General features: G+C 56.3%; 1 protein-coding gene across 1 annotated transcript in view; it reads left to right on the top strand.

Moving 5' to 3' along the window:
- The window catches only part of LOC119100160 (zinc finger protein basonuclin-2), a 134,258-nt gene that overhangs the window by 14,239 nt on the left and 97,458 nt on the right, over window positions 1-22,561 (top strand). The window contains exon 2 of the mRNA XM_037223270.1: window positions 2,117-2,232. Within this exon, the coding sequence (XP_037079165.1) occupies window positions 2,117-2,232 (116 nt within the window). The remainder of the gene's footprint in view (window positions 1-2,116; window positions 2,233-22,561) is intronic.

The following is a 22,561-nucleotide window of genomic DNA, read 5'->3' as shown; positions in this document are numbered from 1 at the left end:
CTATTATCACCTACTGTTATTTCCCTTCGTGAGGAATGCCATCAGATTTCAACATCAAACCCGCAGTTCTTTTCAAAGGAAAGAAGGCTGGTCGCTCGTGACTACTTAAGTGAGTCAACAGCCTTTGCGGTATATTGAAAAGGCGGTTTGGATAATCTCAGGTCAATCTCTACCTTGGTTGCAACATCCCATCGACTTATCCTGAACCGTCAGTGTCTCTCGTCGCTGACGACAGGATGCTGAATCGTGGCACCGCCAACGAAATAAGCAAGGTAAAAAATTACACCCTAAGCAGGCATTCACGACACTGCAATGCGAATGTCACTTCCAAAATTGCAGTGCATTGAAAGTCACCGCCCACCCCTTATCAGTCCTATCGCAATTATTGAAACATGCCCTTGCGGCCAGGTGAATCTCCATATCTATATTTTTTTCGTCGGCTTTTCGTCGGCCATAGGGAATGCACTGATTTGTCGCCGACCTGCCACCGATTCGGCCGACCAACTAAAAATCACAGGATATTTTTGTCGCCGGGTTGAAGTGAAATCTAGAAAAGATACTATGGTGCCGTAGATAAAGGTAAATAGTCTTTACGGAAACGTTTGTTATTGTTGTGTGATGAAATGTATTATCATGGAGGCATAATATCTATGTATAGAATCCTTACGTTATGCTTAGCATAGGGTGCTGTCTTTTTTCGTCTCGGCCGTTACAAAAAAAATGTTCTCCAAAAACATTTTGGCACCAAGCTTCGCGTGATTATATACGTTTTTGTCGCCGACCTTATCCACTAAGTCGGCAGGTTTTACCACCCCTGTATACGGCTTTGCTTGAGTTAATGACATTACTCCAGCGCATTTACTTCACTTTTAATTTCTCTGCTTACAAGCGTGCTCTTTTACGGTGGCGTCTCCCTTCAGAAGGGCCGTAGTAGTGAGAGTGCCAGTGCTTTAGTGACGCGCCCCGCACGTTACAGTATTTCGAAATTTCACCTATATATCTATATCTATATACAGCGTATACATACATGTATATACAATATATTACACATGTGTGTATATATGTATGTAAATACGTATGCTATTTTAGTTCATTTATGTCTGCTCACAATCACCTACCCTTATCACCAACCCAATCACCTACCCTTACACATTGAGCTCACAATGATACCTATCCTTACACACTGATGTGCTTAATATTTTGTTAAGCCTTCCTTAGTGCTATGAATTACTTGCATATATCTGCATATATTTGCATTTTTCAGTTGTATATTTACATTATATATATATATATATATATATATATATATATATATATCACATATGACTTTTATATGTGTGCACACATGCATATAAGCCAATGATATTTCACCTTTAAACTAGCATGTTCCAAAAGTCTACGTCAAGTGCACGACTAGTTTAAAAGTAAAATGAGATCAATGCGCATGGAAAAGCTGCGCATGAAAAATCCATTGAGATTACGTATGTCAGCCAACTTTTGTGGAGAAAACGCACAGGTGTTGTCTGAGTGAAGTTAAGCACAGCTGCATGTTTATTTATGCGTGGTCTCTCACGTCGTTGAGTCTTGCTACTACGGGCCGCGTATTGTACGCTCTGTGTAGAGTGTGTTGGATCTAGCTTAGATGTTGCATACCGATATAATGCTCCATCCTATGACAAATGCGCTCCTTGTATTTTGCTAAAATTTCGACGCCGAAAACCGTTGAAAACCTGGAAAGGAATTATCTAGATGTCGATCTAGTTGTCGGTGCCAACGTTAATAATAGCTAGGACGTCAGTTGCTGTGTATAAATTTGTGAAGTTCACATTGCCAAGCCAGCCAGTATCTAGGTTTCCAGTGAAGCAATCCTGGCCCGGAGTGGTGTCTTCTGGTCGCTACCACATGCATTCATCCTAATACGATAAATCTTCGACTTTGATCGACTGTTTTCAGGATCGTTGGCCGATGTCCCGAACGCCATTCGAAGCGTTCAGAATGTGCGATACGCAGGAGGTCCTGACCTGCGGAGGACGGCGGTCAGAGCTCCTATCACCGGGGTGTTACTTGGGCGGCGAGAGCGCGGAGACACCGTGACCCGAGCCGGCGTTTTCCACAGGAGATGTGCAGGAGCTCGCCGGCCCCGAGACGGACGCCCCAGGGCGCATGCGCCCCGTTCGCCAATCAGCGCCGGAGCCGGGCAAGCCGCGCGCCGGCCTGCCAGGCGCGGACCTGGTAAGTTATCTAATATGCCTCGATTGCACTGCCGCCGCAGCGTCGACTGTTTAGGCTGTGTGCCGGTGCGCGTCCGCCGCTGAGCTTCCGAAGCGCGGCCGGCCGGCGCGCGCGCGTGACATGCCGTCCGCAGCTCGCCAGTCGGCCGGGGCGGGCCGCCACTGACGCGCGGACGCCAGCGCCGGACAGACACAGTGAGCGCGAGCGACCGCCGCTCGGGGCAGAGGAGCGCGCCGATGACCTCCGCGTGTCCGGCGGCCGCCGCCGCCAAGGAGGTGGGTGTTGTGAGCCCGCGCGTGGCCGCGCCGCCCGGCGCCGAGACGATGGAACGGCCGCGGCCGTCGGCGTTCGTGGCCCAGTACGCGCGCCCGCCGGCCGTGGCCGCGCTGGCCGCGCCGCCAGGCTACGCGGGCCTGGCGCGGCCGCCGCCGCCGCCGCCGCCGGCCTACGGCTGGCTGCCGCCGCGGCTCGGCGACACGGCCGGCAGCGACGAGTACGAGCGCGCGCTGCAGCGCTACAGCCGCGCGCACGCCGACCTGGCACTGCGACAGCACTGGCTGCACACCTTCCGACAGAACGTGAGTGGACCGGCGCGGCGCCGCGCGGTCCCAGCCGCCCGACGCGGCCCGACGCGCTGGCGGCGCTCGGCCCCGGCCCGGGGCCTCCCGTCGTCTCACAGCGGTCCGTTGACGGTCTATGGCAGGCTTACCCGACGCCGCCTTCCGCGAGCTCCCATGCCGTGGCTGCCGACCGTGGCAGGCCGCGAGAGCCGTCGCAGGACACCCAGCTGCCTGCGGGGGAACAGCGGCTTGGTGGCGCGCGAGGCGAATAGCAGCTGCGTGGACCGCAGCGTGCGCTTACACCGATGTTGTGTGCGTTGCTTTCAAACTTGGGTGCGTGAATCCCAGGACACCTTGAACATTTCGCGACGAATTCAGCCGCGTTCGCTCAGAGCTGCCGATTGCTGTTCTGGTGCACGCCCCCCCCCCCCCCCATTTCCAAATCAGGGACTGGATTTGGGAGGAATGACAAAGGACATGTGAGGTCCTGGCCACAGTCAGTTATATCACCAGTCGTCATGACATGGGCACGAAACGGTCTGAATGTTGCCTCTTTCACTCAAGTGTAAACCGATCCTTCGCTATGAAGTAGGCCCTCGTCAGTTGAAGCATCTTTTATGTTCGCATTTTACGTTCGCATTACACCGGACGCTAGAAGAACTGCATCATCAGCAACCGCCTCGCAACAGCTCAGTGGCTGAGAATGGCTTCAGGAAGGCATCAATCCAACGATGGGCTTACATAGAAAAAAACTGAAAAGGGTCATTTTGTCCCTCAATACCAGTGTATTGCTATCCAAAAAAGGGACATGGTGGATCATTGTCATCCAAACACATTGACGCAAGGAAGCTAAAGTGGGAAATAGAACAAAATTCCGTACGTGCTGTGCAATTATTCCTCCAACATGACATGTCTTTTCACACTAAACAGAATAATGCAGTGGCCAATGTTCCCCGTCATAAGCAGATGTCAGTTGTGGAAGGCCTTTAAAGTCCTTCTCCAGAGGCAAATGTCAGTTGGGGAGGGCCTTTGGGGTCCTCCTTCAGAGGCAAATGTCAGTTGGGGAGGGCCTTTGGGGTCCTCCTCCAGAGGCAAATGTTAGTTGGGGAGGGCCTTTGGGGTCCTCCTCCAGAGGCAAATTTCAGTTGGGGAGGGCCTTAGAGTCCTCCATCAGAGGCAAATAGCAACTGGGGAGGGTCTTAAGAAGAGGATAGTTGTGTTGGGCTACCAATCGTGTGGTGGTGAACGCGTCTGCGCTGCGGTCATGGTGTCACCTGCCGTCTTCCTCGCGGCCGGCGACGCCATATAGCCGCAGCAGCTGAGTGTGACATAAAGCCTCAGTGACGACGGAGAGGAAGGTTTGTTTTGCTGGAAGATGCATCGTTTGTGTTTTGTTATAGAAAATACCAATTCATTTTTAACCGATGGTCAGCAAACGTTTGGAAAGGCAGCATAACACTGGAGCTCCACATACAAGGAGAAAGAAATGTTTATAATCTTGCTGATACAAATTTAGAAGCTATCAGTCGCATGCCATGACCGTCTAACTAATTGGAACAAGCCGCTCTGAAACTTGTAAGAAAAAACAGCGTCTTCACCCACGTTCCAAAGAGCTTCAACCGTCTGGTGGAGTGGGTGCATAAATTTAAATCAGAATATGCAAAATGAGGGCAACTCGAGTCCTCTTTTGTCCAATAAATGTGTTTCTCTGATGTCTGCCACTGGCGGCGGATCGTTTCTAACATGCGGGATTGAATGCCTACTTAGAGTAAGGCAATATAGGGGGCGATCACAATAATCAGCCATCAAGCCAGCCAAATGCGTTGCACTTGACGTGTTGAACGACCAATAATGTTAATTGACCATGATGTCAATAAGAACTGCTGCCGTTTGCCATCACAGCCACATGTAGACATGTGAGTACCATAACTTGGCTTAATTTGCGCTCCTAACACGTCAGATCCATTTCCATTGACTGAATGAAGGAGAGTGGCTGGCATCCTCGGCCTGCTGCTGTTGTACTCCTGTGGCCAAAATAAATTTGAAGCCCCTGCGTTACTTAAAAGCGCCCACATGTTAAATGCACCTCAACAGAAATCCCACCTACGCCTCTTCGTGGCCATGACACAAAGCAAAGTATGCTGCGCTTGACAAACGGAGCAAACAAGCTCGCAAGTGCAGGCCATCTGTGTGCTGTAACGCGGGCTGACGCCTCCCCGGACGATCCTAACCGGTGGCGGGCCGCGCGCGCGCCTGACCAGCGGCGACACGTCAGCTCCTGGTCCCTGGTGTGCCGTGGCTTGCACTGGGCCTGACGTCTGTCGGGTCATTGCGGGTCATTGTCGGGTCATGCGCACCGCAAGTTAAGAGAATTGCTACTGTCGCTGCCGCCCGGCACTGCGATCTTAATGGACGCCCCATTGGTGCGATGGGGGCAACAGCGGTGGCACCGGGCATCATGACCCACGGTTAAGCCTGCTGTGTGCCCTGCTGTGTGCCGCGGCGTGACACGCGGCTGTGTGCCGCGGCGTTTGCACGAGTACTGAAATGCGCTGGCGCTTTTAACCAAATTGTAATCTGCATACGCTTAAGGGTACGTGGGGGACTTACAGCCTGTTACTTGTTGAGGTTGCCCTTTTTGCGTCGCATGCTTCCAAACGGTGCATACCAGTGCTTAGCATGTAACTTCGCAGCTGTATCACATCTGTGCATTGGCCTTCTGCCCTAGCGCGACATTTTAGTGTGCAACAAAGCCCATTGTTCATCCGCCTGTTTTGTTGCCCATTTCTGCCTAATTGCATACGAGGTAAAACAACTCTATGGTGCGATCGACCCCCCCCCCTCCCCCCTCCCGTGGCGTCGTCCTCCCCCCTTCCCCTCCCCTCCTCCAGCACGAATTCCGATCGGTACCCACTCAGTGGGACCGGTGTACATCACCAATGGCCCTTGTTACGCTCCACCAGCCGGCCGTAAAATTAACGCCGCCCGGATTGTTTCCATTCAGCATGCACGCACACAGCGATCGGCCGAGCTCGGCGAGGGACGGAGGCCGCGTCCCTCGATGTGGTCGCGGACAGAACGGGCACCATTCCAATGTGCCGGGGACGAACCCGGCGTCCCTCACAGGGTCACGAGCTCAGAGCGTGTCTGGCCGCGTCTCTGCTCCAGAGACTGCCGTGTCCCACCCGCGATAGAGCACGTGTCCCTCCAGCGGGACAGGACACAGGCTTGCGCCGCTCGCTGTTTCCGGGAGCGTGGCCCCGCGTCCCTCCCCGGGGCCTGGCCAGGTGTGGGGAGGGGCCGGCGCGCGTGCCGTCGCCCGGCTGGCCGCTGATCCAGTGTTTGTCCGGTGGAGCCGCAGTCCCCGCCCGCCAACCACCGGTAAACATCATTCCCGGCCACAAATATTAACTCTTTGCCGCTTTAATTTCCTGCATCTTGGAGTTAATCAATTTTCCGGCCGGCCGGTGAGATGGGTACCGCCCGGGGAGCGCGCGGCGGGCGCCCCTCCCCTCGGCGCCCCCCTGGGGCCTCCCGGCTACGCTTTGATCCCAAAAACAATTTGCCTGACAGTCAAAGAGTTGCCGAGGAGAGGAATTCACATTTGCTCTGAGATTATCGGATCAAAAATTGTTGTCACGAGGGGATAATGTTGATATCCCTCGGGTATTATGCTATGAACAATAACAGGATTGAGCGGTCGTTGTTTGGGAGAAGGCTCACATTCTGCCTGGTTACAACTTTTTGCGGGCTCTGGGAAGACAGCTCGCATTTCGTTTTGAGATTCTAACCAGCAAGTGGCGCCAGACATGAAGTTACAGATGAGAAAGCGAAATGCATATTTTGAATGATGTTCAGAGTTATAGGCTGTTCCGACTGAGATGTCGTTTTAATTTTTCTTAATCCTTTCTTTGCTCTGTAAAAAGCTTCTAAAATGCGCTGACGTTTCTATTGCTCTTTTTATATGATGGTATTTGTAAATGTAGTAACGTTGCAGGGTTGAGGGTCGCGTAACTGTTTATAAGCCTTCTGAAAGCTCTGGAGGCTTTTCTGAAAGCTCTGGAGGCTATCTTTCATGGATTCGTTTCAGGTGGATTGTTTCATAGCGTTAACTCCTGATTTATTGGGGGTCGAATTTGCTTTTAGCATCGCTAAAGGCATTTTTCACGTGAATCACAATCATCAGAAAAAACGATGTAGTGCCCGTGTTGCCCTTTTCCCAATGATCCGCTGGAAAATCAGTCCACACACTTTTGGGAAGTTAACTTTGTTCAAATCTACGGGTCAGCATTTATTATAGCCAAAATGGCAGCAAATCTAAAACGCAACAAGGAGCTCAATTAAAGTTTGGTTCTGTGAGGTCTTATGTTGAAAATGAATGATCGGCAACATGACAGGAGGTACTGGTCAAACAACGTTATAAAGTAACCAATGATGTTATGTAAAAACTTGACGTTGCAAGGCAGGGTTCGTGGCATGTTGATCCATGGCATGACAGTGATTGCTTGAAAGCGTCGTTTAACAAGTACCTTCTGTTTTTTAAAGGCCAGCCGGTTTCAACATAATTGCTCACAATACCACAAAAGCGAAAGCACTGACTTTCTTGCTCATATCAAGAAATATGGTGTTCTCTAGGTGCTCATTCAAATCAACACTCGCGAGCCCTTGCTTCTTGTCGTTGATCAAATAACTTGCATTTCCATTTCAAGGCTAGGCACTCCGGTGTTGGTCAGATGTGCACTCCGTACATTCATTTAATGGAATCTAACGCAATTTAAGCGAAGCATGATAATGTCTCTCTTGTTTCTGATTGGCAGGTAATTTGCAACGGACGGCTTATGAACGAGTTATCCTTCGATATCAAGTTCCTGTTTTCTGTAGAAGATCAATTCACACAGGGCATTCTTACATACCGTAAGCTGCCCTACAACAGGCAAAATTAATTGATTATATTAGAAGCTCTATTCACGTCTAGCCACTCCACCGGGGGTGGTGGCATCGGAGGCGGGGCCGTCGAGAGACTGCTGGCGGCGCGATACTCCCCCATCCCCCCGTGCCCCTCCGATGGGGCCTGACGATGGCGCGGCACCCCGGCAGCGCAACAGAGGTGTGCCGCCTCGGTCTCAGTCTGACCCCTGTCAGCGCGGCAGAGGTGCGACACCTCGGTCTCAGTCTGACCCCTGGCAGCGCGGCAGGGGTGCAACACCTCGGTCTCAGTCTGACCCCTGGCAGCGCAGCAGAGGTGTGCCTCGGTCTCAATCTGACCCCTGGCAGCGCGGCAGAGGTGTGCCTCGGTCTCAGTCTGACCCCTGGCAGCGCGGCAGAGGTGTGCTTCGGTCTCGGTCTGACCCCTGGCAGCGCGGCAGAGGTGTGCCTCGGTCTCAGTCTGACCGGCCACGCTGCCGACCGCCCCGCACACCTGCTTTGGCGCGTACCCGCGCGGCCTGGTGTGGTGCAGGCAGATGGAGCCTGGCCGCCAGAGGCCCGGCTTCTAGCGAAGATCTAGTGCCTAAGACAGGTCTGCGGTACACCGGCGAGCGCCAGCACCAGATGGGTCCCCGCGAGCCAGAGGACCACTGCCTGAGACTGGTGCGCGGTAACCGGGCGGGGTAATGTCAAGCTGACTCCCACCGGCAATGACATTGGACGTTGTGGCCCGTTTTACGCTAGTCATTGGCTGATGCCTCTCCATAGCACGACCCCGGCGCCTGGGCAAATGTCCCGTTTGGTGGGCTGGGGGAGGGTATGAGGAACAGTGCCTCGTTCTGCACAGAAATCACCCGGGCTCTCTGCTGGGACATGAGGAGCATTCCCTCATTCGTGACCTTTGTAAGGCCTCAAGGTCGGCTGCGCACTGCGCTGTCTTGGCTTGGGGCATAAGGTGGCGAGTGACCAGGCCCATGGCGTACTACTCGGCCAGACCCGTGCTATAAACACCGCCCACTCGGACGCCACCGGCCGTGACGTTCAACATTGGAACCGGTGCGCCTCCACCGCAGGGGCTCCTGTTACTGGAGGCTTCTAAGCCTGCCGCCGCGCCGCCGTCTCCTGGCTGCCACCGGGGAAGCGCAGTGCAAAATCAAAATGCCCAAATCAGATTAGACCGCCGTCCGCCGAGGTAGATCCTTGTCACAAGCAGTTAGACACTCATAACTTATGAACTCGGCTGCGCCGTGCTGCACTTAATTCACTCAGGCGAGTGGTTATTCGAGCGTCGTTTTTCCGGGGGTGCAGGGCGTGGCGGCCCACCGGCGGACCGCCGTCCGGTGCCGGCGGTCGGGACGTGGCCGTGGGCGCACGGGTCGGCCGGAGGTGGCCAAAAAATTAATTAGGCGTACCGGCGAGCGCTCTGCGCCCTGTGACGATACGGCGGCCGAACCGGACATAATTGTCTGGCCGAGTTTTTGTCGCCGATGATTGGCACGCAGGTAGGGGTCCGAGCCAACCGGCCGGAAATCCAACAACGGCAAATTGGCGAGCAAAGCACACAGAAAAAGGCGTGGGAGAGATGAACGGCTCTGTCATCGTGGCCGCGTCCGCCGGTCCCATTGGTCCGCTGTCGCGCTGACGTCGCTGATTGGCCGGCTCCTGTCGCCATGGCAACGGGACGACGGTCAGTTGAATGACACACAGGTGAAGCCCGGCGGACGGGAGGGGCAGCTGGCCGGCTCAGTTTTGACCAGCTGCAGGGGCTGGCTCAAGGCCGGCATATACTCGGGGCCGGCTTACGCCTGTTTTCGTTTCGCTGTAAATGCTGTCCGGGGCTCCTCGAGGCTACGGCAGCCTTTCACTAGGAGGCTCCGTTACCTTGGTCATTAAAACACCTGGTTAACATCTGCTAAGTGAGCGCATTCCTCGCGCCACTTCAGGGTGCTACTAGCCTCAGGCATGCGGTCGAAACTATTCACACATGCATGAGGCGACCGGAGCGACACCCGGCAGTGCCTCGGAGCCTCTGCCACGCCTGCGCCTGGCGCCTGGCCCGCCGCCTGAGCCGATGCCGGGGCCGCAGCGCGCCGGGTGCTCCCGCCTGCCGCAGGCCGCCGGTCGACGGGCGGCGGCCGACGCACCACTCCTGTACCGTCACTCGACACCGGGCTCGGTCGGCCCACCTGCCCGCCCGGCCGGCGCGCGCCGAGCTCCAAACTTATGGAGACGCCGCTAATTTAGCCGGGCCATTATTCTCGTGGGCGGCCTGCAGCCTGTGTGGCGCCGTAAATTGGCCGATGCGGCCGAGCGCGAAGTTCGGGCCGCCTGCATGGTGGCCGAACCGCCCACAGGTCACGGCGCTGCTGCACCAGTTGCGTCTTCGTATTCACGGCTGGGCTGTGATTATTTAGCCGTGCGGTGGGCACTGCTGGTGTAAGGGTAATAGACATACGCACGTGTTGAGAAGTTACGGAGCTATCGACCGTAAAACGTACTGTGGAAAGCCGGCATGGTTTGGGTTGGTGGGGTCGGTACAGCGATTTCGCCGCCTGGCTAGGCAAATGCATTGTGTTAGGGAGAGAGGACGCCAGCTGGCGTGTCCTTTGAGCAGTGACATTTTCGCTGCAGCGGCCCAATTGAGCGCGACCTCTACCCTTCCCAAAAGAAATGTAAGACGGTGAGATTACCCGTTGTAGCTTAACCCAGTGTTCAGAAAAATATGTTTCTCAAAATGAATTCGACGCACAAAATGAGATATTTGCGTACAGCTTATTCGATTAAGCACGACTCTCATGCAACGTTGCAGTGCACTTGACTGGAGAAGAAAGTAAAAAGTAAATTAATTAAAACACTCTTATAAGCACATGTCGAAACTAGGGCCAGAACCCGGCAATGGGCCTTCATAGCGACACGAAACCGAAACCGAAACGTGACAAGGGAATCAAACGGGGGGGGGGGGCAGACTCATTGGTGCGGGCAAAAGTGCAGGCCACCGGCCCCAGGCGTTTGGAAGATTTATGTCAGATTTCAGAAACCAGAGCAAATAAGGACTTGGAGCCAGTTACACCACGTGGTTGACGTACCGTCTACAAATCGCCAGCAATCGGACCACTCCCCGATCCAAACGTGCGTTACTATCGATCGTGGAGAGAACAGTTTTAAATTGTTTACCGTTTGTAAACACTAGGTTGTGTCTAAACCGATATTCCTACATTGATTTTTAATGACAATTTTAGTTAATCGACTTAATCGCGGTGCTGTCATGTGTCATGTCATTGGGGCTTTACGACGCACTCAGCTGCTGAAGCTATATGGCATCGCCTGCCTCCCACCCTGGCAGGAAGGGCGGGCGCCGCGGGGAATCGAGCCCCGTACCTCTGGTTTCCCAGACGCGCGGTGGTTAACGCTACACTACCGGCACCCCTCGCATTGCTGTCACTGGACCTCCGAATAACCGAAAAAGCCGTTCATAACTATTGATAAAAATGGCTAAAACTGCATAATTTCATGCATTGCATGGTAGTGACATCATTCGTACATCATGTAAGAGACTATCTCATATTTTTGGATATGAACCTGCACACACAATATTGCAACGGATCTAGTGTGAAGTGCATCGATGCCTAGCCAGACCAGGGCAGACCCAAAGCCAGCTGATCGTCAGCAATCTGATCTGCGAACGGACGCCCGAACGCCACATCAGTGCACCGCTGACAGCTACACTATCACAAGACGAACGATCCAATTCACTAATGGTGAACTGGACCGGCAGGCACCGACATGTATCGGCAGTCACCCTCGGCGTGCGAGCCTCCGAACACGTTTGGTTCCATTAGCTTAGATACTGATATAATCTGCAAAGTGATACTAGATAATTGTCATGTCTGCCATCACCTCGCTCGTTTCGCTCCGCACAAGTCGCCTGTCTGGCATGAGATCTTCAGCACCCTCTCCGGTGTATCGCATAATGTCCGTCATATGTCTTCATTTGCGTGAGAGTTTCAGGTCTTTTTAAGAGACTCTACGAGTTTTCTTCCAGAAATGAAGTTCATTTGTATGCTGCAAGGCGTTCATTTCATTTTCAAATGAGTTAGGACAGTATTAGCCATGTCAATGACCTCGACATATGTTAATTATCTCGGCACTACCCGGGCAATTATTGAACGTCGTGATCTAGTCCAGTTTTCAATACTTGCCGAAGGAAATGAATAATCGTCAGGGCTGTCGTCCAATATTATATGCGTCTAATAAGATAACTCGTCTAATATGAGTTCTCTTTCTGGGTTTTAATGCCATGAGTTAAGTATTGGTTTTGGCATCTTAGATACGAGCAGCAATACGTCAGCGGTTTCTGTAGAAAGTATACGGTGGCATTGCTGCGCATTTTGCGGGCATTTGATGCAGATAAAGCAATTTGCAGAAACAAACCTCTTTCTTGAATGATTTGCTTCAGTGCTCAGTTTTTATATAACTGAACACACAATTTCTTGTCCTGTAAAGGTGATCCAGCTTGATTCGGGAGACTTAAGAAGCTTCCACGGGCGTGGCTGCTAATGCAACGGACAAGCATGTGAATAACTTGTGTTTTCGAACATTGTCTCTAGTGCTTGTCACAATATTCGGTTAGTTAGCACGTGGTTTAAAGTCCATGCTATAGTTGCAAACTCATGTGCTTTTTACATCTAAAATACATTAAGTACATTACAAACATAAATCAACATATGCAACTATTTTTTTGCCACATTACCAATGGTGCGTTCACTCAGGACGGGAAAAGGTTGTGTGAAACAAATTCCACTATGTCGTGTTTGTGATTGGTCTAAACGGTATCCTTGGATGGCAATTTCATTCAATCCAGTTTTTGGTTTGACAACAGCAATATTAAATTGCAGGACGACATTGACCTATAACTGAGGCTTTTCAGTAAACTATGCCTACTTTATTACGGAGCAGATCACAATGCCTACCACAGCCAGAAATGTGGGTTGTGCACGTAGACGTTTTAGAGTCAGCGATGCATTGATAGATGAAGAAGAGCATAAAAGAGCAATTTTCTGCATCGTGTTTCACTAGAATAGTGGTGACGTCAGATGTATAACTTTGCTCATAAGCCCGTGCAGATAATTTGGGCCGTCTTGTCCGCCTCCGGCCGTCACGCTTCTTCGGACAGGTCGTTGTAACCACCGACCGCACATGTTCTGCTTTTCTCCGCGCGGTTTCCAGCAGCAAAACATGAAACTTTGAAGTTTATTGCATAAACTGTAAGCTATTTGAGGACGGACTGCATATTTAAACATGCTTTCTTTGCAATAAAACATGCTGAATCATGATGTCGACAAAACCAGGACCTGAAGGTCTTTTTTCTTACATCAGCGCGAGACTTTCCAGCGCATTTATCAGACCCATCGGTGTGGGTTTCCAAAGGTGTCTGGCCCCATCAGGTCATGTTTTGGCATCGGCCTCATGATGATAAGTGCTCTCACAAGTGATAAGTGATGATGGCTATCACGCCCATAACAGTCTCGTTCGTGGTTCGCCTCACGGGGCGTCTCGCTGGCAGGTATCGAGCGTTGAATGCAGCGGCTGTTGCCATTATCAACCTCTTTACTTGCCCACTTGGACGCTTAAGGTTGTCTGAGCACGAATGGTTATGGACCCCAATAGCTTTAATGCGTCCGGTAGCAATCCTGGGACGGAGCCAACGTGAATAAGCGGATCAAGTGAAATGTGATACAATCGCTGCAATGTGCACTGATTACGAGTAGGATGCAGCGTTTCAAGAAAACCCATCAAATGCTCTGATTTAGGGGCACTACGGTGTTGCTGTCATGCACGTGTTTGCTATTTACACTCCGGTTTTCGAGCAGGGAATGCATTTAAGATGACTGAAAACCTGACATCCCATTAATAGGACACTAACATGCTATCGGCTGTGACGGGGAAAATATCAACGCCAACTCGTGCTGGCATCTTCCGACGGCTATCATCAGAGAAGTGCGAGGCGGTGTTCTGGTTTGTGGAAACCAACCAAAGATCCATCGACATTGCACCGCGTTGTAGTTGTTACCTCCGGTCCTCGCCCTCTCCCTGGACTGGCTTAGAAATGTACAGATTCATAACAAGCTTGCGACTGAGCTGCGAAGCAACTGATTTGTTCGGAAGCGCGCGATCGACCGACTGATCGAAGGTCGCTGCGGCAGTTTTACATGGGAATGTAGACCGGTGCAGCACTAGACGGCGCCCCGGCAGGGCTAGTGTGGCTCCTGTTCGGCAGTTTTACATGGGAATGTAGACCGGTGCAGCACTAGACGGCGCCCCTGGTGTGGCTGGTGTGGCTCCTGAAAGGTTCCAAGTGTCTGGACCAGGTTGACACACCAAGGAGCCTCCGCTCATTTGGCTGGTCTGCGATTTATGGCTTCGAAGTTAAAGGAAATGTTCCAATTTTCAAAATACTGAGGCAAGCATCAGATACCATGGCAGAAAGCTCACTTGTATCTACTGGTATGCTTTAAAGTGCAGAGGACTTCTATATACAACGTCATTTCATCATCTAGTAAATACTCCTCAACACGTGATTGACTGATTACGTCTTGGAATATTTTTGTGCCATCAGAGTTGCCGCCAGGCTGGCCATGTCTGGACAGCCACTACAGCGACCGGGTTTACTTACTTGTAGTACTTCAACTCTTTGAGAGATGGCTTGTTGATGTATGCCTGTGACCTAACCGAATATCGTCATGTGCGATTGTTTTGGCCCTTTTGCGTAGTGTTCTTACCGCTCGTGATGGCATACTTTTACTTGCATTTGCATTCTCAGTTACGGCGCTATTTCTAGGGTATTCGATTCCCAGCGTCATTTCCGTCATATCTAGCATAACTGCCCAAATTCCTCGATTATGTATTGCAAAATGCGGTTTGTGCTCGAAATTTACATTTAACGCGGTATTCTGGCTTAAAGCCGACCGCTGTCAGCTGATGCAACGATTCGTGATGGCGTACTCAAGACATAAATACGTCCATGGTCATATTTTTCTAGACTTAAACACGATATGGTTATTGAGGAGGCAGAAGTTCGTGACATTTCTATGACGCATACGTCTTTAGGTGACTTCAAATTAGGCGGCGCAAAATATTCTGCACCAGGTCGCGTGCGCCTGGCTCATAAACTAGAGGATTTAAAGTCTTAAAAAGGGAAAAACTGTTGACTGCAATACATTTTCTTGGACACGGATATTTCGGTTCAAAGCCACATGCAAATTTGGAAGCCCTTCAGAAAGAATCGAAGGCGCCGGTAGGTAGCTGTTGAATTGCCAAACATTCGACAGTTTTGCGTGAGGCTGGCTGCTTATCGATTTTTTTAGTTTTTCTCAAAATAGTTGCTTTCTAGACCAATGGTATAAATCTGTCCCGCAAGCTTGTTTGGGAAGAATAAGCATATTCTTGACGCGTCACATCTATGTACGTCCAAGCTGAGTGCACAATCCACAGCGTGCGACAGTAACTTACAAAACACTGCTTTTGAAGCCAAAGGTCACTGACCAGCTCGTGCATCTGATGATTATATTCCTGTCGGTATTTCTCTTCCGTAGTGGAACTGTCCCATGCCTTGGGAGGCAGTGAGTGGGACAGCCAGCGCCGGCCAGCTGGTCAGTTCCCATTAGCCCGTCTCGCCTCGTCTCGCGTCAGGTCGGCCCGCTGGCGGCAACACGCGGCTCGCCTCGTACCGCGTCAGGTCGGCCCTCTGGCGGCAACACGCGGCTCGCCTCGTACCGCGTCAGGTCGGCCCTCTGGCGGCAACACGCGGCTCGCCTCGGCCGCTTGGTCATAATGGCATAACCACGTGATAATGAAGTGCCGGGGCCCGATTACCAGTTACGGCGCCTTAATGCGGCCCGGCTCGGCGGCGTTCGCCACCGGCTGCTTCGCCGTCAGCCGTCGGCGTGCCCACCGCGGCCGCGGGGCGGACCTGGCCACGTTCCGGCCGCGGGCCGGCTACGGCCCGGCGACACGGGCTCGTATTTTAGGCGGCTGCGAGCCGGGGCGGACCGACGCGCCGCGCGCTGGCGCCGGGCGACTTCCCGCCATAAATCAGAGAGTATGGCGGGACACCGCCACCGCCGGCCGCGTACGTGCCTAATGACCGTCGCGGCCTGTCCGGCGGCGGCGACCGGGCCGTGACGTCACGGCGAGTGGCGGGTCGGCCCGGGCGTGATCGCTCGTAAACTCCCCTCCCCCCCCGCCTTCCGCGGCGGTGACCCCCGCCCCGACGCTCCACGCCTGATGCCGGTGACCTCAGTCCGGCCGTGGGTGCCCCTCCCCCTCGCGAGGTCACGTCGGCTGAGATGTCCGAGCCCGGAAGGGTCGGCTGTCCACGGCAACGTCCGAAATTACCTCCGCGCCGCCCGCATCCCATGTGTTTACTGACAGCCAGCCGGCCTTTGTAATCCTTTGATATATGTCCGGACACGACAGCGGCGACCGGCCCGTCCAGACAGTCCCAAAGCCGCAATGACTGTAATTTTGTGCTGATCTCTTTCCAGGTAACCTTCAGTCGGCCATAATTTCCCACCAAAAGGCTATTTATTTAGAGGCTATTTATTTGAACCCTATGATTAGGCACCCCTTTTGTGCTCGTAATGCACCCCCTTGTCGCATGAGCATGCAGCATCGGAGGGTAATATCCTGCGCGCCCGAGGCCGTGGCATAATCAAACTATGACAGATGCTGTCTCCGCTGACATGATGTCCAGCCGTTCTCTGCTTGATGGACGCTAAACCGAATTCTTAGGTTAGCACGAAATTAGCCCTAAACGTCGGTGTGATACTGAGCGGCGGCCGTTTCGGCGAAGTGGCGCCCGCGGCACTCGTGGCGCGCTCCTCATTGCGCGCTAATGCGCCGCCTGCAAGCGACGTCATTAGCGGACTGTGCAGGGCGCCCGTCCCCCGCCGCTGGCAAGGAGGAGGGGACGGGTGAAGGGAGGGGGGGGGGATACCGCAGCTTGGGCGGAGCTGCGCGAGACGTTACTGCATTCTCTCCAATCGCGCTCTGCGCGTGGCCTCGCCGAGTCACGGCCCGGCCTGACGCGCGCGCGACGCGACGCGGCGCGACTCGCGGCCGGACCGCCGGGCCGGTGGTCGGGTGGCTGGATGTCGACCACCCACGTCGTCACCGTCGGTCGTCGGTCGTCGGTCGCCGGAGGGCGACACGTCACGCTCCCGGGCGACAGCTGTCCTACCGGAGCTGGCATAAATATTTCCCGGCGGCGGCCGGCCCCGGGCGCCGGAGCCGTCTCCGTAGCGACCCGGCGGACAAAAGGTCACAGTGGCGGGCGGTGGAGATGGGATGGCGTGTGCTCGGAGCGACACGAGCCTCGACGGCAACAACGCGCCCCAGTATGGACCGTGCACAGAGGCTCCGCCGACAGCCCGCCGACGGCCTCGGGCTTCCGAGGACGGAGGCGCTCCCCCGGGCCGTATACACGGGCGGCCGTCGCCCGCCGTCGCCGTCGCCGCCGCGCCGATCGCAGTTTATGAGCAGCGCTCTGTCGCGGCCACCCACCGAGCGCCGCCGGCTAAACATAGCGGCCGCTCGGCGGCGGCGCGCGGCGCCGGCGACACAGCGCGGCCGGGCAGGCGGCGCGCGACGCCGCCGATAGCCGATCTCGGCGGCGGCGCGGCGGCGGCGCTGATCAACGCGGCCCTGTGCGGTCGTGATGGCTCGGCGGCCAGGCGGGTCGCCTCGTTGGCGCGGCGGCTCGTCGCTGCCGACGCGCGCGCCCCGATGTTTTGTGTCGGCGTCGTTTTTGCATGGAGGGAGAATTTATAGGGCTTGGGTCGGGCCGGCGAAGGGGTGAACAGGAAGACTAAACAAATCACTGGTCGGGGCCGAAGCCGCGAGGTGGGGAGGCGGCGACGGCCCCGCGCGACCGGCCGGCCGGCCACAGGTAGATCGCGGTGTCGAACAAAGACATTCCGGGCCCCTCTCCGTTCCGCGACGGTGGCGTGCTCGGCTCGGCTTATCCTGCTTCGGCCGTCGGTCTGCCGGGCGCGGCGCGGCGCTGCGCGGCGCGGGCGGCGCTGCGACCGCGGCCTTTTTGCATCGTCTCCGACAGGCGTCAGCTTGCGGTGGGCCCGGCGGCCGCGGCACGGCGCGTTGCGGCGCCGGGAGAAGGCGTCGGTCGGGCGACGGCGCCTGGGTCATAGGTCAGGCCCGTGTCGGGGCGTCGCGGGAGGCAAAAGGCCGGCTTGCGTCCTGGTGGGTCACAGAGTCGCGTGGTGGCAGGTTTCCCCTGTCGAATCATGAAGTCACTCAGCGTCAGCCGTCTCGTGTGTCTTCTTGCTTTCCAGGGTGTTGTGCGTCACGGGTCCGTTCGTGACCGGGAGAGCTCTGGAGGGTCGCAGGGTAACTTGAGGACATGTGCCTCTGGGGTAGCAGCGTATCGTACTTCCGCACGGTCCTTTTCGTACAGCATGCTGCACGCAGCTCGTCCTCTGTCGCCCATTGTTCCAGCCGGCTATGACGTTTGTCTCTGGATAGGGACCGGCACGTCAGAGGCCGAACATTTAGCCTGGAGTTGATCCCGGACCTGGTAGGGGATCTGAGCGTGACATGAAGGCAAGGGAGAGTCACGACTCGCAAACCACCTTCCTTCATCATGCACCATCCCAAGAGCCGAGAGCTGTGTGGTTTCAACAGTCTGGCGTGTCACACTAGCGCCGATTCGGGCCGGTGTTGTCGTGTCATGTCGTGTCATAGGGTCGCGTCATGCGCGACCGGTCACCGAAATGTGATTGCTCTCCACATCTGACGCTGGCCTCCGTGAGGCTATACTTTGAGAGCGTGACTTGCCGTGAGCGCGGGCCGTCGTGAACGTCATCCGCCATGAGAGTGAGTCCCCGTGAGCGTGGTCCACCATGAGCGTGAGTCGTGAGCGTAATCTGCCGTGAGCGTGAGTCGTGAGCGTGAGTCAGTGAGCGTGATCCGCCGTGAGCGTGATCTGCCGTGAGCGTGAGTCATGGTAAGCGTGAGTCGTGAGCGTGATCCGCCGTGAGCGTGAGTCGTCGTGAGCGTGAGTCGTGAGCGCGATCCGCCGTAAGCGTGAGTCGTCGTAAGCATGTGCCGTCGTGAGCGTGAGTCGTCGTGAACGTGAGTCGTGAGCGCGATCCGCCGTAAGCGTGAGTCGTCGTAAGCATGTGCCGTCTGTGAGCGTGAGTCGTCGTGAGCGTGAGTCGTGAGCGTGATCTGCCGTAAGCGTGAGTCGTCGTAAGCATGTGCCGTCGTGAGCGTGATCCGCCATGAGCGTGATCTGCCGTGAGCGTGAGTCGTCGTGAGCGTGAGTCGTGAGCGTGAGTCGTGAGCGTGAGTCGTGAGCGTGAGTCGCTCTGACCGCAGCCTGCCCAGTCTGCCCCGACTCGGAAACAATCCATCATGATCTTATCACACTGCAATATCGCGGCGTGCCCGTGCAGCAAATTTCCAGCGCACGGTCGCCGATGAATTGTGGCCAGTTACCAGCGTTGTCGGCCGGCGCGCGATGGGCCGATCCGACGCGCCTAATGCGGCCGGCGCCTCGAAGTGCAGTCGGCGCGAAGGCCCGCCCGCCGGCTAGTCGACCATTGCTGCCATTCAGGCGAATGAATGAAATAAAGCAGGTGCAATGAATGGTCTCGATGTGTGCCTGGGTGCCATGCACGCGCCTCCCACCGGGCCGCCATTCGCTCACGTATCACTGCAGCCGGCTCTGCGGTGGGCCGTAATGTCTCCTGGTGGTGTGGCGAGCCTTTGATGTGGCATGACGCCATGTGGCGTGTGGGAGCTGTTGCCATAGTCCACGGCAACGGTCGTGGGAGTCGGTCTCGGCGGCTTGTTGCTGGATCGTCGCTCTGGGCGCCCTCCGTGACCTCCGAGTGTAACGACTGCCGACAAAAGCTGCTCACAGAGCTGCTTCCACTGTGGTTGCCGTTTCGAGGACGCGCGGCGGGGCAAGCAAGGTGACAGGGCGGTTTCGGCTGGCTGGACCGCCTGCATCCCGGCGAGTATAGGAGCCGGAGGTCTGGCGCCGCTAAATTCGTAACTGACGACGAGACAACAGGCGCCCGTGGCGTAAAGTTTGTAGGCGGCTCCTTTGTGGGGTCGGATGTTTGGAGAGGGCGTACCGTCCCGCCTTATGAATAAAATGCGGCGTCGACGGAGCCGACGCGTCGGTCGCGCGCGCGGCGGCCCGTCCGTCGTCGGCTCTTGTGGACTTTGTGTATCCGCCGTCCTGTCTTCGGCACGGTTTATAGACGAGTCGGCCCAAAGCTGGGAGGCTCGATTTGCGACATAAACACGACGGGATTGATAATAAACGAACGCGCTTGACAGGGACACGCTGTGAGATGTCGGTCGTCGGCGTCGATGCCACCCGTCGGCGGCGACGGCTGTGGTCAGCGTCGGCGAGCTGCGACGCGACGTGTTCCAGGCCGCCGCCCACTGGGCGATGGGGAGGGGGGCGGCAGGCAGAGGCGGTCAGGGGTGCCCCTGCCGGCGCGGCTGTCACCCGCTCGGCGTGACGACTCGGGCGGCCCTCCGAGTCGTCAGCCGTCGCCCCTGCTCCGCCGGCGTCGCCGCGGCGGCCCGCTGGCGTGTGGGTGTTGGTCCAGCGTCGGGCGGCTGAGGCGGTGTGCAGGCTGCGACGCCGGCCCTCCGCCGGTGTCGCCGCGGCGGCCCGCTGGCGTGCAGGTGTTGGTCCAGCGTCGGGCGGCTGAGACGGTGTGCAGGCTGCGACGCCGGACCTCCGCCGGCGCCCAGCGTTCGGTCCTCTGTCGCTCGGGCCGGCCGAGTGACGTCATCAGCAGCTGACGACTGGCTCTGGAGGCGGAAGAGCGATGTTGAATGGGTGCCGCACCCCGGCGTAAACAAATATTCAAGGCACGTTAATTAAAACATTTGCATGGGGCGTGGCGTAAACGATTTTACGACCTGCAGGACAAAGACCTTTGCAAAGTGTGGTGTGATGCATGGCCTCGCTCACCGGGGCTTCAAGCCAGGGGCTGCGATGGCCGATCCGTCGCCACCGCTGGTGCCGGGCGGCATTGCCGGAGCCCGCGTCGCCGCCGTTGTCTGGGCTGAATCATGCGACAGCCTCGCGCGACCCAAGACGCTGAGGTCATCGGTGCGACAGTGTCGAAGGGGCCACCCTGAGCCCTTCTGAATCACTGCTCACTCAGCCACCAGACCCGGCGCCGGGAACAATGGTGTTGAGTGGGTTTGTGGCGCGTCGTGCGCCCCCGCAGTTTGCCGTCGGCAGCCCCCGTGAACCCAGGCACGCGGCTACGAGACCCGGGCTGGGAGAACCCTGGCTAGTTTAGTCTTCGTGCTTTTACTATGCAGGTGGTGCCATGATTAGGTGATCTTAAAATAATAGCATAAATGGACAGTAATAAAAAACACGCCAGAGTTTGCTATTGCCGTCAAGTAACCGGATCTGTTTGGATGTCCTGGTCTAGATTCTGCGCTCGGGGCTCGATCGTAATGTCGTCACCAGCAGAGCGAGCCTTGTCATCGTAGCAGTCTGGTTGCTGGGTTCGGATAGAGCTCAATGCGTCGTGATAACGACAGAACTGCCGCCTCCGCTCCACGAGTGTCCCCACTGTCGGCCACGACCCTCGCACTATCGGGACCTCCGCCGGGTTGTCGTGGGCGTGACGACGACCCCACCGTGGCCGACAGCGGGGAGACTGCCCCCCCCCCCCCCCCCCACCTTGTCCCGCTCCGCTCGACTCCCACCGGCGAAGTGGGTCGGAGGCGGCCGGGGCGGCACGGTCCCAGGCCCGGGGCGCTGACGGCCGCATCCGCGCCAGATCCGTCACGCCGCGCCGCCGCCGCCGCAAAACAAACGCGGCGCGCAAAAAGACGCGGCAACAGCGACGGCCGTCGTCGGCTCCGTCGCCGTCGACGCGGCGCCCCCGACGGTCGCCGTGTACGCAAAAACGCGCCCGGTGCCGGCAGTTTGTTGCGCGTCGCGGGAGACGGCGCCGCTCGGTCAGGTGTCGCAGCCGCAGCGCCGGCCGGCCGCGCGACAAACGAGCGCCGCTCGCTGCGCCGCGCCGGTCAGGTGGTCGCATTGAATAGCGCGGCTGACACGCGCGCGGCAAACAGTCATTAGGCGTAATTGAGTTGTTCTCGCTGGCACGGCGGCCGGGACGGGCGGTGCCGGCTGTCGCCTGGTGCCAAGCCAGGCGGAGGCACACCCGGAGACGCGTCTGGAGCTGGCTGGAGCCCACAGGAGCTGCCGAGCGTGGCCTGAGCTCTGTTGGAACCTGACAGGGACGGGGCTGAAATATGCCGTTCAGATCGGAGCCGCTTAGGCACCACTGGAACTCAATGAGGCTCTAATAAATGTACTTCGAGCTTGGTCTTGTGAGAGCAGGGCTCAGAGCCTTGCAACAAAACCGGAGCCGTCCCACACACGGCCTGGAATCCATGACAGGCGGCCTGCGGCCTGTGTGAGCGCGCGGTCACCGTGGAGCCTTACACCGGTCTGGTCCGCGTTCAGGAGTTCACCGGGGCGGCTCCCCCAGCAGCCGCGGGAGCTCGACTACGGGCGGCGCGCGTGCGAGGCTCCGGTCAAAGCGGGCCGGCTGACGTCACAGCTCTGATGGCGGACAGCATTCTCAGCTCGCTGTCGGCACGCGCCGACGCCGCGGCCATCAGATCGGGTGGCCAGACGTCTGGACATCTCGCAGAGTGGCAGCGGCCGCTGGAACTGTCCCGGCTCCAGGAGCCCCCGTCGACGCGACCGGGCTGGCCTGAAAACGCTCGGTATTCTGCGGTCTGGAGTTGGCCCTGGAGGTGGCTCC

The sequence above is a fragment of the Pollicipes pollicipes genome, unplaced genomic scaffold, assembly GCF_011947565.3.
Source record: "Pollicipes pollicipes isolate AB1234 unplaced genomic scaffold, Ppol_2.1 Scaffold_4881;HRSCAF=5763_pilon_pilon_pilon, whole genome shotgun sequence".
In the NCBI taxonomy this organism is placed as follows: Eukaryota; Metazoa; Arthropoda; class Thecostraca; order Pollicipedomorpha; family Pollicipedidae; genus Pollicipes; species Pollicipes pollicipes.
Note: the sequence above shows the minus strand (reverse complement) of the source record. Positions and strands in the feature narration are given on the sequence as shown.